This window comes from Canis lupus, chromosome 5 (assembly GCF_048164855.1).
Source record: "Canis lupus baileyi chromosome 5, mCanLup2.hap1, whole genome shotgun sequence".
NCBI classification, from domain to species: Eukaryota; Metazoa; Chordata; class Mammalia; order Carnivora; family Canidae; genus Canis; species Canis lupus.
The window spans coordinates 484,655-504,851 of NC_132842.1; the positions used below are offsets into that span (position 1 = coordinate 484,655).

At 34.9% G+C, this 20,197-nt stretch overlaps 1 protein-coding gene across 9 annotated transcripts in view; it reads left to right on the plus strand.

The window, feature by feature from the left end:
* CCDC7 (coiled-coil domain containing 7) overlaps positions 1-20,197 on the plus strand; it is a 391,847-nt gene that overhangs the window by 158,318 nt on the left and 213,332 nt on the right. For all 9 annotated transcript variants that reach the window (XR_012030726.1, XR_012030727.1, XM_072825155.1 and 6 more), the window contains 2 exons: positions 14,485-14,595; positions 16,310-16,435. Coding sequence is in view for 7 of the 9 variants with exons in the window: in XM_072825155.1 (XP_072681256.1) it covers positions 14,485-14,595; positions 16,310-16,435 (237 nt within the window). In the remaining 2 variants the exon portion in view is untranslated. The remainder of the gene's footprint in view (positions 1-14,484; positions 14,596-16,309; positions 16,436-20,197) is intronic.

The following is a 20,197-nucleotide window of genomic DNA, read 5'->3' on the forward strand; positions in this document are numbered from 1 at the left end:
TTCCCCTATGTTTTCTTCTATAAGATTTATGGTTTTGGGTCTTACATTTAAAGTTTTAATACATTCCAAGTTGATTTTTGTGAGTATCTAGTTTCATTCTTTTGCATGTGGATATCCATTTTTCCACCTATTGAAGAAAGTATCCTTTTACCATTGTGAGTTTTTGGTATCCTTCCCCAAAATTGGTTGACCATATATCCGTGGGTAAATATTTCTGAATTCTCTGTTCCACTGTCTATATGCATGTTTTTATGCCACTGTATATTAAGTGACCTTAATACACACTTCAAGAGAAACACCAAATCCACAAGCTGCCATGCTGTAAAGAAGTGTAATACTAAAGTAGTTTCTTGTCTGTCTTGAAGTAGGTTTTAATGTCAACTTGTTTGATCTAATAATAAACAACCTCATTTTTAACCCTACAAGAACTGGAATATCTGGAATCTTATGTCCTTTTAACTTCTCATAGCAAATTAGCCAGTACCTTGCTGAACTCTTCTTTTAATTTTTTAATCTTTTCATTTTTAATTTGACAAACATATAACATAATTTACCATTTAACCATTTTATGTGCACAGTTCGTAGTTTTAAGTATATACACCTTGTTGTGAAACGGACTTCTAGAAATTTCTCAGCTTGCAAAACTGAAATTCTAAATCCATTAAACAATACTTCCCCGTTAGTCCTCTCCATAGCCCATAGTGACCATCAATCTAATTTTTATTTCTGTGAATTTGACTATGTTAAATACCTCATATGAGTGGAATCATAGTTCTTTCTGTGACTCATGTATTTCACTTAATATAATGTCCTCAAGTTTCATCAATATTGCAGTATGTCAGTATTTTTTCATTTTTAATGCTGAGTAGTATATATTACATATCATTTATGCATTTACTGATGGACATTTGGTTTGCTTCCAACCTTTGATTGTGAATAATACTGCCACTGAACGTCAGTTTGCAAATATCTCTGTGGAGTCTGTTTTCAGTTCTTTTGGATCTATACCCAGAAGTGGGATTGCTGTATCATATGATAGTTCTCTTTTTAATTTTTTGAATTGATATGGAAGAGCTTGGTTCTTGTTTCTTGGAGTCAAAGAATGAATCTCGTGCACAAAGGAGAGTGAGTAAAGTGATAGAAGTTAGAAAGTTCTCAGAAGTGAAGGGTCCCAACAGGGTTGCCACTGAATGTTTTTTGGCTCGTCTTTTATTGAAAGCTAAACAGGGAACCTAAACATTTTTAATATTACCATTGAGTAAGGACTAGTGATATCTTTAATGGCTTATGTCCTTTTTAGGGTCTGGTAATCCCTTTTTGGTCACAAGTAGCTTTTATAATAAGAACCCACCTCTGGCACCTGGGACAGGATGGTCTGGTTTATTATCTCTGGTTCCTTTCATCTCCACATTTTTGGCATTTTGTGAGCCTGATTCTGTGACCCCTTACTTACCTCTCCCTACTTAGCCCTGCCTGTCCCTTACTCAGAATGTCCATACTGTTTTCTAGCAGTTTACATTTCCACCAACAGTGTGCTAGGGTTCCAATTTTTCTACATCCTCATCAACACTTATTTTTTATTCTGTTTTTAATAGTAGTCATCCTAATGGATGTCAAGTGTGCTATTGATCTGAATTCTGTAATAATTTCTGATGTTGAACATCTTTTCATGTGATTGTTGTCCATTGTATATCACTTTTGGAGAGATGTATAATGTTAAATAATAGCAGTTATGGAAGCATCTCTTATTTATTCCTGAATTTAATAGGAATGATTCTACTGCTTTGTATTAAGTGTAATATTTGCTTTTGGTAGCTTTTTCAAGTTTCTTTTTTATTCCTTTTTCAGTAAGATTGAAAAAATCAAATTTTCTTTTAAGATTGAGATTCTTATATGATTTTTCTCTTTAATTAATGAGTGGTAGAATTAAATATGGAGACATCTATGCATCAGTGCTAAATTTTATTTGAACATGATGAATCTTTAAATACACTACTTAATTTTATTTATTTTACATTTTTGCATGTGTGTTGATGTAGTAGTCATTAATACTGTTCTCCATATATTTATGCCTTTCCGTCTTCTGGATGTATGGAATTGAACTTCACTGACTTTTTATTGTGGTTAAAAAACACACATGAGATTTACCCTCCTAACAAATTCTTAAGTGTTTAGTATGGTATTATTAACTATAAGCAAAATGTATAATAGATCTGTAGAACATTTTTATGTTGTAATATTAAAATTTTATGCCTGCTGAGGCTCACCTTTTTCCTTAACTCAGATGACAAACACCAATCTACTTTCTGCTTCTATGAGCTTGACTACTACAGATACCTCATATAAGTGGATTCATGGAGTATCTGTCCTATTGATTACTCAACATCAGTAATTATTACAGAAATTCAGAAAGCTTATTTCACTTACATAATATCCTCAAGATTCATCCACGTTTTTGTGAATGATAGGATTTCTTTTGAAAGACTGAATAATATTTAGTGTGTGTGTGTATCACATTTCATTTATCCATTCACTGTTGATGTATCTTATATATATAAAATATATATATAATATAAGCAAAATTATGTATATAAAATATAAGCAAAATTAATGTTGTTTTTATTTCTTGGCTATTTTTAATAATGTAACAGTGACACTAGATTGTGAATATATCTCTTTGAGATCCTGAATTGAATTCTATTGGATAAATAATCAGAAATGGGATTACCTGGATCATATGGTAGTTCTATTTTTAATTTTTTGAGAAACATTCATATTATTTTCCATAGTGGCTGCACCATTTTATAGTTCCTCCAATGGTGAACAATAATTCCATTTTCTCACATCTTCACCAAAACTTGTTGCTATTCTTTTTTAATAGTAACCAACCTAACAAGTGTAAGGTGATATCTGTTTGTGGTTTGATTTGCATTTCCCTGATGACTAATGATGTTTGAGTGCCTTTTTAATGTATCTGTTGGCCATTTGTATATCTTCTATTCAGGTACTTTGCTCTTTGTTAAAATCAGGTTATTTGTATCTTTTGTTTTTCTATTAAGTTGTATGTCTTTTTATGTATTTTAGATATTAACTACTTATCAGATGTATGGTTTGTAAATCTTTTCTCCAATTCTGTAGGCTTCTCTTTTGTTCTGCTGATTGTTTTCTATGCTTGCAGTAGCTTTTTTGGGGTATTCAATTTCATTTGTTATTTTTGTTTTGTTGTTTGTGCTTTTGGCATTATGTCCATTAAATCATTGCCCATATCAATGTCAAGGAACTTTTTCTTTATGTTTCTTCCAATATTTTTATGATTTGTGATCTTACATTTAAATCTTTAATCCATTTCAAGCTGATTTTTGTATTGGTGTCAGATAAGGGCACAAGTTCATTCTTCTGTATGTAGGTATCCATTTCCAACAGCATCTATTGAAGAGATTTATCTTTCCCTGTGGGAAGTCTAATAAATAAAATTTATTTATTCATGAGAGACAGAGAGAGGCAGAAGAGCAGGCTCCCCATGAGTAGCCTGATATGGGACTTGATCTCAGGACCTGGGATCATGACCTGAGCCAAAGGCAGACACTCAACCACTAAGCCACCCAGGTGCCCCCAAATAAATAAAATCTTAAAAAACAAAACAAAATAAAACATAATACCCTCAAGATCCATCCACATCATTGCAACCTATAAATACAAACTGATGGTTACCAGATGAGAAGAGGGGTAGGAGAATGGGCAAAATGAGTGCAAGTGAGTAGGAGATCCAGGGTTCTAGTTATGGAATGGATAAGTCATGGAAATAAAAGGGTCAACATGGGGAATATAGTCAATGATATTATAATAGCAGTGTTTGGTGACAGATGGTAGCTACACTTATGGTGAGCCATAACATATCATATAGAGAAGTTGAATTACTACACTGTATACCTGAAACTAGTGTAACATTGTATGTAAACTATACTCAAAAACATTAGCAATTTACATAAATACAGTTTATTTCTGAACTCTGTATTTTATTGATCTATATGGCTTATGCTTATTATAAATAATACATTATTTATATAATTGTAGTTAGTTTTTAAATCAGAAAATGGAAGTCTTCCAACGTTTTTCTTCTTAAGATTTTTTTTTTTAGATATTCTAAATTCCTTAAATTTCTATATGAATTTTAAAATCACATTCTCAACTTCTGTAAAATAGGCATCTGGGGTTTTGATGGGGGTTACACTCAATCTGTAGATCATTTGGAGTGTATTGTGATTTTAACAATATTAAGTCTAACAATCCACATCCAGAGAATTGTTCCATACATCACCTAGTCCTCATTACAACCGGTGTACTCCTTAATTCTCATCACCTATTTAACCCATCCCTCCACTCCTCTCCCTTCTGATAAGCATCAGTTTATTCTTTATAGTTAAGATCCTGTTTCTTGGTTTGTCTCTCTCTCTCTCTGCACATTTGACTGGTGAATAGATAACGATGTAGTACATATATACAATGGAATATATTATTCAGCTACCAAAAGAATGGAATCTTACTATTTGCAATGACATGGATGGAGCTAGAGAGTGTACTGCTAAGTGAAACAAGTCAGCCCGAGAAAGACAAATACTGTTACTTCACTCATATGTGAAATTTAAGAAACAAAGCCAATGAGTGCTAGTCTTAACTTATTTTGTTAAATTCATTCTTAAATATTTTATTGATTCTGTTGCTATTGTAAATGGAATTGTTTTTTAAATTTCATTTTCTGATTGTTCATTGCTAGTGTATTGGAATACAATAGAATTTTGTGTGTTGATCTTGTAACCTAAAACTTTTGCTGAATTCACTTATTCTAATAGGTTTTGGGATGTATGTGTACATGAGTATATGTGTTTATTTGGGATTTTTAATGTACATACATGCAAGAAGACATCATTTTCTTTCTTTCTTTCCTTCCTTCTTTCCTCCCTCCCTCCTTCCCTCTCTCCATCCTATTCTTCCTTTTTCATCCTTTCTTTTTTATTTCTAATATTGTTTTTTTTAATTTCTTTTTCTTGCCCATTTGCCATAGTAAGAAACTCTATCACACATTGTCTCTTATTCTAATAATATGGTTTAGTACATTGAGTGATTGATTTTTGCTTATTAAACCAACCAAGCATTTCAGGGATCATTGACTTTCATTTTCCTCCCTCAATTTTATTTATTTCTGCTCTAGTCTTTATTATTTGCTTTTTTCTACCTGCTTTTCATTTAGTTTGTTTATTAATTATGGTCTCTCTTTTTCAAAGAAGTTGTTAGAAAATATAAATTTTCTTTGAGTATCACTTTAACTTCTCCTCATGAATTTTGACATGGTGTGTTTCTGCTTTTTTTCATCTCAAAGTATTTTCTAGTTTTTCTTGCGATTTCTTCTTTGGCCCACTGGTCATTTAGGAGTGTGTTGTTTAATTCTATCTCATTTGTGAATATACCTAATCTCTTTCTGTTACTGATTTCTAATGTCATCCCATAATATGGGCCTATTATATAGTACGTCTTGAAGAATGTTCCAAATACATTTGAGAAGAACATGAATTAAGCTTTTGTTGGGGTAGAGTGTTCTACAGCTATTTATAGACTTCTTCAGAGCTCTAGTTATTTTATAGTATCATTCAATCATTATATTTCCTTCTTGACCTAGTGCTTTATTATTCAAATTGGGGTGTTGAAATATCTACTGTTGTTGAAATATCTATCCAGAACTGTCTATGGTTGGGCACAAAATACCACACACAGGATTTTGGCCTGTAACTGGACTCCCCACACATATACATATACACAAATACCATATTCATATACATATATACCTATATATACACACATACACACATATACACATATGTCTTATCAATAGTTTATAGTTTGTAGGTTGTTTATAAACCCAGTTTGACAGCCTTTATCTGTTTTTAGAATATATAATCCATTTACAACGGTTATAATTACTGATATATTCAGATTTCAATATTTGGAGAATTTCTATTTTTTCCATCTAATCTATCTTCACTTCCTTTTACTTATGTTGGATTTATTATTTTTATTCATTCCAACTTTTAAATAAATACTGTTTTAAAATATGAAAACTTTGGGGGCACCTGGATGGGTCAGTTAAGTGTCTGCCTTTGGCTCAGGTCATGATCCCAAGGTCCTGGGATTGAGTTCTGCATCAGGTGCCCTTCTCAGTGGGGACCCTGCTTCTACCTTTCCCTCTTCCCTTCCTTCTCATACTCTCTCAAGTAAAATCTTAAAAAAAAAAAAAAAAAAAAGTTTTTAAAAAGGGGAATAGGCTAAGAAAAGTAAGGTCTATGTTCAACTTGAATTTTAATGTATAGTAACAGAGTGCTTTCATATACTTTCAGTAAAAACACTGTCTTGAGGGATCCCTGGGTGGCTCAGCAGTTTGGCGCCTGCCTTTGGCCCAGGGCGTGATCCTGGAGTCCCGGGATCGAGTCCTGCGTCGGGCTCCCAGCATGGAGCCTGCTTCTCCCTCTGCTTGTTCCTCTGCCTCTCTCTCTCTCTCTCTCTATCATGAATGAATAAATTTAAAAAAAATCTTTAAAAAAAAAAAAAACACTGTCTTGAGTTTTACACTTTATTTTGAAAATTCACCAGTCTCACTTTTTATTATTAAAAAATCGTGGTCATTTGCTTAAAATATTACAAAAATTAGAGGAAATTTTGAGTATTGATATATTTTAATAATTCAGAAGCTTCATGATGCAATAGTTTCATGTTTTAGTGGATTAAATAAAGCCTTTTTTCTATATGATAAAATGGATAGATGTCAGAAAAAAAATTTTCACCTGAAGATAAAACTTTAATCTCAAAAAACTCAAATTAAGAATCTTGGAACCTCCGGAAAACTGTTTTTGACAATATGAATATGATATGCATATGTTGGGTATTTTTGAGTTTACTTTGAGTTTGTTGAGCTCTTTTAAGTGAAGATTAATGTGTTTTATAATATTTGAGAAGTTAATTACTATTATTTCTTTGCAAATTACTTTTTTCCCTTTTATTCTTTCTCTCTGAGATGCCCATTTGGCATATGTAGATACTCTTGATGATTTTCCATCATTCTCTGAGATTGTTCATTGTCTTCATTCTTTTTTCCTCCTTATTCTTAGACTGGGTAATATCAATATATATTTCCTTATTTTCACTGATTCCTTCTTTGTATCTTTAATCCTACCTTTAGTTCTTTTTATTTCAATTATTATGCTTTCAACTATAGAATTTCTATTTGATTTTTTTAAAAAAATTATCATTACTGATATTGTGAAATGGTAAGATATTATTCTTATAATAAGATAATAAGAATAATTCTTTCATTTTTTAAAGATAAAGTGTCCTTTAGTTATTTGAACATATTTATGAAAGCTAGTTTAAAATCTTTTTCTAGACAAACATGACCGATATCACACCCATTCGCAAAAAAGTAGAACTTTTTCTCTAAGATTAGGATATCCACTCTCCCCACTTTTATTCAATACGAAACTTAAAGGCCTAGCCACAGCAATTAGACAAGAAAAATAAATAAAAGGCATCCAAATTGGTAAGGAAGAAGTCAAACTATCATTATTTGCAGATGACATGATACTATACATAGGAAATTTTAAAGACTCCACTAAAAAACTATTAAAACTAATAAATGAGTTATGTGCAGTTGCAGGATACAAAATTAATGCCCAGATATCTGTTGTGTTTCTATACAACAATAACAAAGCAGCAGAAAGAGTAATTAAGAAAATAATGCACCAAAAAGAATAAAGTACCTAGGAATGTACTGAATCCAGGAGGAGAAAGACCCATGCTCTGAAAACTATAATATGTATGAAAAGAATTGACGACAACACAAATAAGTGGAAAATATCCCATTCTTATGGATTTCAAGAATTAATATAATTAAAATGTCCATATTACCCAAAGCAATCTACAGATCTAATGCAATTTATATCAGTATTTTTCACATAATTAGGACAAATAATCCTAAAGTTTGTACATAACCACAAAAGACCCTGATAGCCAGAGCAATCTTGAGAAAAAAGCTGGAGATATTATAATCCAGATTTCAAGATATGCTACAAAGCTTTAGTAATCAAAACAGTATGGTGTTTTGCACAGAAATAGGCACATAGATCAACAGAGCAGGATAAAGAGCCCAGAAATAAACTCACACATAATCGCAAATTGATCTATGAGAAGGAAGTCAAGAATAAACACTGGGGAAAGGACAGTCTCTTTAATAAATGGTGCTGGGAAAACTGGACCACTCTAAAACCATATACAAAATAAATTCAAAATTGATTAAAGACCTACAGGAGAGACATAAAACTCCTAGAAGAAAACATGAGCAGTAAACTCTTTAACATTGGCCTTAGCCACATTTTTCTAGATAGGGCTCCTCAGGCAATAGAAAAGCAGAAAGAAACTATTGGGACTACACCAACATAGGAAACTTTTGCACTGTGAAAAAAACCATTGACAGAATGAAAAGACAACCTATTAAATGGGAGAAGATATTTGCAAATGTCAGTTAGGGTTAGTACCTAAAGCATATAAAATCTTATACAATTCAATAATAAAACCCCAAGTAATCCAATTTAAAAAGTGGGCAAAGGACTTGAAGAAACATTTTTTATTTTTTATTATTTTTTAAAATATTTTATTTATTTATTCACGAGAGACACAGAGAGAGGCAGAGACACAGGCAGAGGGAGAAGCAGGCTCCATGCAGGGAGCCTGATGTGGGACTCAATCCCCAGACCCAGCATCACGCCCTAAGCCGAAGGCAGACGCTCAACCACTGAGCCATCCAGGTGTCCCAAGAAACATTTTTAAAAAGAAGACATGCAGATGGCCAACAGAGACATGAAAATATACTCAGCGTCACTAATCATCAGGGAAATGCAAATCAAAACCACAATGAGATGTCACTTTTACTCTGTCAGAATGACTAAAATTAAAGTGAAATAATAAGTGTTGGTGGGAATGTGAAGAAAAAGGCACCCTCATACACTGTTGGTGGGAATATTAATTGGTGCAGCTGCTTTGGAAAATAGAAGGAAGATTCCTTAAAATATTAAAAATAGGAAAACCATATAATCCAGTATTCCACTACTAGATAGTTACCCAAAGATTACAAAAACATGAATTTGAGAAGCTATATGCATTTCTATGGATTTTTTTGGCCTATTTTGCAACTTTAAAAAGATATTTATTCATGAGAGATACAGAGAGAGAGGAAGAGACATAGACAGAGGGAGAAACAGGCTCCCTATGGGGAGCCTGATGCAAGACTCAATCCCAGGACCCTGGGATCATGACCTGAGCCAAAGGCAGATTCTCAACCAGTGAGCCACCCAAGTGTCCCATATTTCACAACTTTTTAAAAAGTTTTATTAAAATTACAGTTAGCATATAGTGTAATATTAGTTTCAAGTACACAACTTAGTGATTCAACACTTACATATAATACTTGATGCTCATCACAACAATGCACCCCTATGTTTACTGCAGCATCATTTAGAACAATCAAGACTTGGAAGCAACCAAGTGTCCATCAATAGATGAATGGATAAAGAAGATGTTGTATATACACAATGGAATATTACTCAGCCGTAAATAAGAATGGGATCTTGCCATTTGTGACAACATGGATGAACCTAGAGGGTATTAGGATAAGTGAAATGGAGAAAGACAAAGACCATATTATTTCATTTATATGTGGAAAATGAACCAAAAAAGGACAAAGAGATTCAGTCTCCATTCTCTGTTGTTTGTAATCACTAGTGTCTCTGCTCAGTTATGTTAGTGGACAGAGATTCAATTATATATGTTGAAGCCTCTCTGCCCCTACTAAAGGGTTTCTACTCTATGTGTATTTTGGGGGATGCCTTCAATACTCAGACAGGAAGTTTGCAACTTTAACTTAGCCTTCACTTTCTGCTTACTCAAAGCTTCAGGCTCAGCCAGAGGTGACAGATAAGGGAACTTTCATACGTTTCCTGGATATGTACACAGCCATACATATGCTATTTGCCTTTTAGATTCCAGGATTATGTCAGAGCCTTATAAAGCCACCCCTTGTGGACATCTCATTTCCTAATTTTTTTCAAGATTTTTTAGTCAGCCTCTTATAAACTCCAACTGTCAATGCCATGTCACCCACCTGCCCTGTTAAATTACTGTCACTAATTGATTTTGGTAAATGTTCTGTACAGAGCAAGCTATAGGTCAGGCCACATAAGTACATGCACCAACATTGCACTTTTTCATCAAGCTAACAGACATATCAAATAGTGATTCTTCTCTGGAAAGACTGTATTAGGAATCTCTAAACATATTTTTTCTTGCTTGTGGCTCCCAAACTGCTGTTTTTCACAGCTATTGTAGTTGTAAGGCTATTGGTTTATAAGGTAAAAATGGAGAGAAATGTTTTGAAACCTATGTTTTAAAACTTATAGTCCTGGGTAAGGGTTAAAATGGCAGAGGAGTAGGGAACTCTAATTCGGCTAGATAGTTATCAAATCATTCTGAACACCTGCAAGATCGATCAGAGATCTGAGAAAAGAATTGCTACAATTCTACAAACAGAAAAGCATCCACTTATTGGAAGGTAGGACATGCAGAGGCATGAGTCTAGGGCAATACATTGTAAGAAATGGTGGAAGGGAAGGAGCTTGCTTAAGGAGGCTACTGCAAAGTATTATAAGCAAGCAGAGCTCAAAATGAGAACTTTTTGAACTCAATGGGGGGATATCCCTGGCCTAAAGGTGCTTAGGTGACAAAGTAGGGCAGAATCCCAGGTGGCAGCAATGTGGTTTCTGGATCCCTGGGGCCACTTCAATGTGGGAAAGCTGGTTGAAAACAATGAGTCTAGGTGCTAGCTTTTTGTTTGGTGTTACTGTAAATGGCAAACTGCTGCATGGTTGCATGACTACACTCCAAGCCAGGGGTCCAGCAAAAGGCAGGAGTGTGGCCAGACCCCCCAGGAGGAATGATCTAGGTTTGTGCCACAGGAGTCCATAAAGTTTGGAGACTTTAAACTGGGTCATGTGCCTGAGATAAAAACACTAGGTCACTGGCTGGGTGAAGACAGAGTTCATATGGAAACCAGTGAGACAAGAGTGATTGCTTTTCTGTGAGGGCCCACTGAATAGTGGAAGTATGAACTTTCAACTCTGTCTGGTTCTAGAGGTCAAGACACTGCCATTTTCATCCTCTATGCCCCCCAGTGGTCTGAAAGCCTTCAGTGAACAAAACAGTGCGACATAGTGCAATCTGGAGCCACTTACCCTAAGCCTGGCCCCAGGGCAAGGGCGGTACAATTCCACCAGGGCAAAGACACCTGGGAATCAGTGCAACAGGCCCCTCCCTGGGGACCAGTAGGAACAAACACTAGCATCAAGTTTACTGATCATAGAGAGTAGCAGAACCATATAGCTCCTGAGGAAAACAGTATTATAGCATTTGTGGGTTTTTAAAATTATTCTTTAGTCTCCCAGTTTTATTTTTTCAGCTATTTGTTTTATCAATTCTTTTTAAATTTTTATTTTTATATATTCGCTGTGTTTTCCTTTCATTGTATTTTATATTATATATATAATATATATGTTTTTCTCTCTTTCCTATTTCCTATTTTGGAAATCTTGTTTCTTTTAGCAAACAGATGAAATTCATTCAGGACCTAGTTTATAGTTAGTTCTGCTTTACTGCTTATATGATTGTTCCTTGTTTAGTTTTGTTTTTATTTTCTTCTGGTTTTTTTTATGGTGTTATTTCTGTCTTTTCTCTCACTTTCTTCTGTTCTTTTCTGGACATAATGATGAGATGGAGAAATGTACCTCAAAAGAAAGAACAGTAGGAAGTACTCACTGCCAGAGAGTTAGTCAATATACATATAATAAAATCTTGAGGAGGCAGGGCAAGATGGCAGAGGAGTAGGGTCCCCAAGTCATCTGTCCCCACCAACTTACTTAGATAACTCTCAAATCATCCTGAAGACCTACAAATTCAACCTGAGATTTAAAGAGAGAACAGCTGGAACACTACAGAGAGAAGAGTTTGCACTTCTAACAAGTACAACTTCTGTTTAGCCACTCTGCACTGAGCAAAATGACTAGAAAGAAGAACTCACCACAAAAGAAAGAATCAGAAACAGAACTCCCTCTCACAGAGCTAAAAATTTGGCTTACAATTCAATGTCAGAAAGCCAATTCAGAAGCACAATTATAAAGCTACTGACGGCTCTGGAAAAAAAAGCACAAAGGATTCAAGAGACTTCATGACTACAGAATTTAGATCTAATCAGGCCAAAATTAAAAAGTCAATTAAATGAGATGCAATCCAAACTGGAGGTCCTAACAATGAGAGTTAACAAGGCAGAAGAACCAGTGAGTGACATAGAAGACAAGTTGATGGCAAGGAAGGAAGCTGAGGAAAAAAGAGAAAAACAATGAAAAGACCATGAGGAAAGGTTAAGGGAAATAAATGACAGCCTCAGAAGGAGAAATCTACATTTAATTGGGGTTCCAGAGGGTGCTTAAAGGGACAGAGGACCAGAAAGCGTATTTGAACAAATCATAGCTGAGAACTTCTCTAATTTGGGGAGGGAAACAGGAATTCAGATCCAGGAGATAGAGAGACCCCCCTAAAATCAATAAAAACCATTCAATACCTCAACATTTAATAGTGAAACTTGCAAATTCCAAAGATAATGAGAAGATCCTTAAAGCAGCAAGAGACAAGAAATCTCTAACTTATATGGGGAGAAGTATTAGATTATCAGCAGACCTCTCCACAGAGACCTGGCAGGCCAGAAAGGGCTGGCAGGATATATTCAGGATCCTAAATGAGAAGAACATGCAGCCAAGAATACTTTATCCAGCCAGGCTCTCATTCAGACTAGAAGGAGAGATAAAGAGCTTCCAAGATAGGCAGAAACTGAAAGAATATGTGACTACAAAACCAGCTCTCCAAGAAATATTAAGGGGGACTCTGTAAAAGAAAGAGGATTCCCAAAGAAATAATCCACAAAAACGGGCTGAATAGGTATCATGATGACCCTAAATTCATATATTTCAATAGTAACTCTGAACGTGATGGGCTTAATGACTCCATCAAAAGGTGTAGGGTTTCAGACTGGATAAAAAAGCAAGACCCATCTATTTGCTGTCTATAAGAGACTGATTTTAGACCTAAGGACACCTCCAGCCTGAAAATGAAAATTTGGAGAATCATTTACCATTCAAATGGTCCTTAAAAGAAAGCAAGGGGCGGGAATCCCTGGGTGGCTCAGCGTTTAGCGCCTAAAGCCTTTGGCCCAGGGCGCCATCCTGGATTCCGGGATCGAGTCCCGTTGGGCTCCTGACATGGAGCCTGCTTCTCCCTCCTCCTGTGTCTCTGCCTCTCTCTCTCTCTCTCTCTGTCTATAATAAATAAATAAATCTTAACAAAAAGAAAGCAGGGGTAGCACTCCTCATATCAGATAAATTAAAGTTTATTCCAGAGATGGTAGTAAGAGATGAAGAGGAACACTATATCATGCTTAAAGGATCTATCCAAGAAGAGGACCTAACAATCATGAATATTTATGCCCCTAATGTGGGAGCTGCCAAGTATAACAATCAATTAATAACCAAAGTAAAGACATACTTAGATAATAATACACTAATACTGGGAGACTTGAACACGGCGCTTTCTGCAAATGACAAATATTCTAAGCACAACATCTCCAAGGAAACAAGAGCTTTAAATGATATACTGGACCAGATGGATTTCACAGATATTTACAGAACTTTATATCCAAATGCTACTGAATACACGTTCTTCTCAAGTGCACATGGAACTTTCTCCAGAATAGACCACATACTGGGTCACAAATCAGGTCTCAACCAATACCAAAAGATTGGGATCGTCCCCTGCATATTTTCAGACCATAATGCTTTGAATCTTCAACTTAATCACAAGAAGAAATTTTGAAGAAACTCAAACACATGGAGGTTAAAGAGCATCCTGCCAACATACCAGTGTTTATATCACACCCTAGTTTATAGTGTATATCTTCAGTTATTCAAACAGCAATGTATGTTTGAACATTTAGGTAGTTTTGAATATTATGCAATTACAAATGATGGTGTCATAATTAACCTTGTGTATATGTGTTTGATTGTTTTGTCTATGTATATGTATTAGCCTAATTATAAATACCTGAGAAAACCAGAACTAATCTAAGTAGATTTAATTTCTGTTAACATTTAAGAAATAATAAGAGTATCAAAAATACTCATTAAAACTTTTCTCGCCATTTTTATATTGTATCTAGCATTATGGTATTTTTAGTTTTATCAAAATGAAAGAGAATTTTTCTGTACACTTATATAAATTTGAAGTTTATGTATTTTACAATAGATCTTTTTTATATTTAATGGATAAATATATTTCTTTATGTAGCTAATGATGAAGTACCAGATGAAGAGCATATACTTGGACATCAAAATTTAGTGTCAAAAACTAAAACAGAAGTAGAGCAAGAAAAGACTCCTAGAGTAGGAAGATTCACTAGTAAGTATTAAAAAAGTATAAAACCCTGCATATTATTTTAAATTAAATTATCAGTGGATCTGTTTTCCTTTGGCTCATGAAGATATAGCTAGGATATATTTTTTTAGAAATTTTACATGTTAATTTAATGTGTGAATACCCTAAGATAACTAGAGAAAAAAAGCAAAATTATTGATACATTTTGTTTGGAATTTCTGATCTTAATACTATTTCACACCCATAGTTAAGGGCTCAGTATCCACCAAGGGCAATAATAGGCCAATAACTGTCTCACAAAGATTGTGTACCTTTTAGCCAAAGCTGAAAGGTTACTTGTCCAAAGGACTAATGGTTGCCTCAGACTTGTGTCATTGTCTTTTTTGCAATAGGTTTCAATGGTGAACAGATGGTAACTGACCTTATGCTAACCCCATAGATATGTACCACGAAACCTCTTTGGGTAGAAAGTTTCTAGTCAAAGAGTCTCACCAATATTTGGACTATTTTTAGAATTGGGGGAAGAGAGGGCCAAAAAATTCACAAACATCTCTTGTGGAATAAGATGTCTTGTCTCTTGCAGATCCTGCCCTGGAATTTTTCTTGGATACTAGGTCCTTGTACTTTGTTTATATGAATGGCCCAACCATGTTGCCCCATATGGATCAGCATGATATACAGTCCTTGTTGGATAATGTCCTTGTTTGGGCCCACCAGAAGGTTGTAATCAGTATAGTGAAGAGCTAGTATTTCTGCTGCAAGTAGGACTTTGTTTCACAGTTGCTTACCTGATAGCACTAGAAAAAGGAAAAACTACTAAAAATTTCTGTGATTTTTACATCCCACTCTCTTGCCTAAGACTGAGGGTATATGTCAAATACTGTTGATTTGGATTTGTGCTTATTTTCTCCATCTCTAACAGTTTTCTTTCTGTTTTAGCTGACCTTCTTATTTTTAAAATTTATTTTTGGAATATGTAAAAATGAATTTTCTTCCAAAAGTAGTAAATATGCAAAAAGATGTAAAATTAGCATTTCTTCCCTTACATTCCCCAGTCTTCAATCTCCACTTATAGGAATCCAACTATGTTGTTTTCTGGTTTGTTCTTTTATATTTTACTTTTAAAACCCTATCTTTTCCCACCCTCTTTATTTCTGTTACTTTTTTTTTTTTTTACAAAAGGTAGCATGCTAGGTATTCTCTATTTCAGTCTTCCCCCCCCACCTAACATTACCTCAAAAATCCTTCTAATTAATTTTGTCGAGATCTTTTGCTTTTCTTTATAGCAGTATGTACAGTTGTTCTAATACATTATGTACCACGATTTAAACTATGCCATAGTTTATAATATATACCTTAGTTTATTCAACTAGTTTTCTATGTTTGTATATTTGGGTGATTTCGAATATTTTGTAATTATAAATAATACTGTAATGAAAAAACTTGTAATATGCATTTTCATTTTTGACCTACAAATATTTAATTGCCCAAATAAAGTAAGAAAGCTAGAGACTAATATAAAATGTATTTGATGCCTCAGAATATTCATGAAACAATGAGACAACTTCAATATACATCTCTACTAAAATTGATCTCACAAGTTCATGTGGATCTATTATCATTGTGGCAGTTTACTTAAAACTTTATGAAAATAAGAAAAAATCCTGCTGCACATTTATTATTAATTTTAAATCTAGAGATTTCACATATTTCACAATAGATATGTTTTTCCATTTAGTGAAAAATATTGTAGATCATGATAAAGTACCAGATGAAAAGATGACACATAAGAATCAGGGTTCACTGTCAAAAACCCAACTGCAAGTAAAGAAACAAAGAACTCTCAGAAGAGAAGGACTCACTAGTAAGTACAATAATTATAGATAACATCAAAATATTTTAAATTAAACTCACCAGATGGTCCTTTTGTTTTATTCATGAATATGTATTTGAGCACATGTTATAGAATTTTTAGTTTATCTTAAAGTACTAATACCCTAAGATAATTAGTGAACAGAAAACAAAAGTATTGATACATCTTGCTTGAGATTTTTGGTACTAAGATTATTTTATGGCCATGGATCATATACTCAACTATGATGCAATAATAGGGCATCAACTGACTCTCAAAGGATATATAGTTATCATCTCACTTCATTTGATTATGTGTTCATAAATGCAGTGGTTGCCCTTGACTGGTAGCATTGTCTTTCAGCATATCCTACAACTGGCAAACAGAGAGGTGCTAAGACATATAACTTAAATGAAAAATGTATATCATAGGGGCCTCCATAGGTAACTAAGGGTTACCTAATACATCAAAGGTGACTAAAATACCATAGGTAACTAAAAGATCTGTCAGGGGATATCCAGGGCATCCATTTGTCAGGTCTCTCTCAAATGTAGAGATCTTTTTGATAACCTGATATTTCGGTGCCATCAAGATACCTATGAGGAATGTAGATCACCAGTAGACAAATAGTACCACCAATTATTGAGATTCCTTGTATTTCATGGGCCAGAGAATGTAAAAGGCTTGGGAATTGTCTACTCTCAAGCAAGACATTGTGACCCTTCTCATATAGGAATTTCACTTGGATTTGGTCCTTGTACCATGTCTGGGTTAATGTGAGTTAACAGGGTATCTGGTCCTTGTTTGCTGGTGCCTTTTTCTGGCATTTGGATGATGTCATTAATACAGAGTAAGGCTAGTTGTCCCTATGGCAGTGGGACCTCTTTCCAGGTTATGGCCTTGATAAACTTTAGGTCAGATAGGGAGTTTAAGGACTTTTATGGAAGACCAGTAATGGTGTATTGCAACACATTCCAATTGGGTAAACTGAAAGCAATACTGAAAAGGATATTTGTGATGTCAGTTGCAACATAGCAAGTTCCTTCATCTTGGAAAATAGCCTCTGTGACAGTTACAGTATTAGGTACTGCTAGTGTCAGGGGCTGCACTATAGCATTAAACTACCTTATAATTAATTGGGACTCCAGAAGCCCAAAATCTTGTACATAGGTCATTTGGGGGAACTTTGTCTTCCTGAAGCACACAATGAGAGGCAGGTATTTTTTTTCCCCAGGAAGTTGTTTTTGAGACAAAAGCACTAAAGGCTGATAAGTGAGTAGGTATATAGCCTTCCACACATCCTACTGAAATAGCCTTAACTGAAATAGTTCCTTTCAAGGAAAACAGAGGTTCAAAAAAAAAAAAAAAAAAAAAAAAAAAAAGGAAAACAGAGGATCACATAGACAATACATTTATACCAATAATGCATTCAGTAGTGGACACCATAGCAGTGGAGGTCTGTCTGGATAGAAAAGAGTCATGTTGATGGTGGCCTCATACTCCAAACCACATAGGATTATCTATTTTTCCCCTCATTCTGGTGTTATACATTGTATGAATATCATAGACATCCTTGTGCCAGTATCCAAAAGACCCCCCCAAATGCAGTTGTTCTCCATGTCCCCATTAAACTCTGACTTTGGGATAGGGCCTCTTTCCCCAATAAGGACATAAAGCCCTTGGTTTTGATACATAGTTTTGTTTCTGTTTAAAGGCTGAAAGTTCTGGTTTACAATTGGCAGGGTTTTTCATTCATCTCAAGATTTACTGGAGCAAATAAAGGGAATAGTACTTCCTATTAATTATAGGGCTATCACCTTGCAGGCCCTAGGGACTTCCTCTTGCACCCTCACTGGCATACTACCTGAACTTGGGCTCCTTGGCAGAGAGCCCATCAATCTCAATTGGGAAAATATTGTTAAGTAGCAAGATTCAAAGATCTCGATAAGGAAGACCATTGCCTGGATTTTCTAGGAGTTTGTGCCTGATCACCCTTTTTATGTCACTCTTTGTGATAGACTCTATCTAATATTTTGGCAGTAGTTGATTTTTCACATGTCCCCAGATTTGTTAGTTATGATCCAAATTTGTATGGACAAATCGACCTGACCTTATAAAGAGGTTTAATTGAGCTTGATAATCAGCAGCATTGGCATGAATGAACCTAGAAATCTGGGTCTGATTAACAATCTCAGCATTGACTGTTCTCATTCTCTCATTGTAGAAGCTGGGGAATACCAGTATGGTTTGAAGCACTGCTAAAGCTTCTGCAAAAGTGGTCCAAACATATTTTAGTCATAGAGAACAACTCATTACAAGTGGGCCAAATATTTTGGAAACTAAATAGTACCTATTTGAAAGTGGAGAGGTCTTGGGTGTTTCCCTCTCATTTATTTCCTGTCCTTTACTTTCTTGGGCAAAATGGCCCCTATCTGGTTATTCTGAAGGAGAGTTTCCATAGTTATGTACCCCAAAAGGTGCCACTCTCCCTCACTTCCTTTAAAGATTATCTCCTCTATTGTGGAGGTAAACTACCCAGTCTCTTCAGACAGCTGGAAAAAGCAATCCTGAAGGTTTCTGCATTCTTTTTCATTAAAGAACTAGTCTGTATAGCAGCATCATGGGTATTCATTGGTGCCAGGGACTGCTTAGAGGAATTATAACTCCACTCACAGGTTCTCTAATGACTTTTAATCTCATCACTGAAGAATCATAAGCAACAGCCCTAAAATTACTTCCAAAGTCTTCCTCAGAGACCCCTGTGTTGAATCTCTAATTTGACCATTAGATGGTATCTTGCCCATGTAGACAGGAGCTAAAGAGAAGGACCATTGGTACCACTTAGAACTGAAAAAGCTTACATAAAGCGTTTGCTACTACTATCCAAAACCAAACTGTATTGTCCCTTAAGACCCATTGGAATGGCTGATGAAGTGTATTGCCAGACCCATAAATTCCTGCAAATGTTCAGTACCAGCCCCCAAGAGGTTCTGTGGATTTCTCTATCATGGCCCATCCTCAGGACTTTTGCTTTTTCCAGGATTACATTGTGCTAAATTGACTATCCTGTTTTCTGTGCCAATTTGTCACAGAGAGTTCCCAGGTATCTATGTAGTTACATAAGACAATGAGCCAAATTCAATGTAACAATTAAGCCTTTATTCACCTACTATGATTATCTGAACGAAAGATTAAACGGGAAAGGGCACTGGCTCCCTAGTATTCATTTCTTTAGATAGAATGGCACTAAGCATGGGACAGTTGTATCAGCACAGAGAGGGAAATCATTTCACTTCTGAAGGAGTTCCAAACATAAGAATCCTGATGTTTTATGGAACTTGGGAGCAGGCAAGGAAGGAGGTGAAAATTCTAGGAGGGAAAAATGAAATACTACATTAGAATTGATACATAAATCTGCAAGATTTCCTAATAAATTGGTTTTGCAGAAGTAATTGAAAAATTTCTCAACCAAGGCCATTCACCTCTCATAAGCAGCCTCTGAATGCAGGTGCCTAGGCTGGGAATGCAGAAACGTGTAATTATGGACATCCCAGAGGGACCTGAATCTTTGACAACTCCTTTCAGAGACTGCAATGCCCTGGCTATCAGGTGTGGAGAAGGCAACTTTCTCTTATGAGAAATGTGTGTGTGTATATATATATATATATATATATATATATACACGCACAGGTATGTATATATTATGAGACATATATATTATGAGATATACACACATATATGCATACATATACAGATATATTTAGAAATAATAAG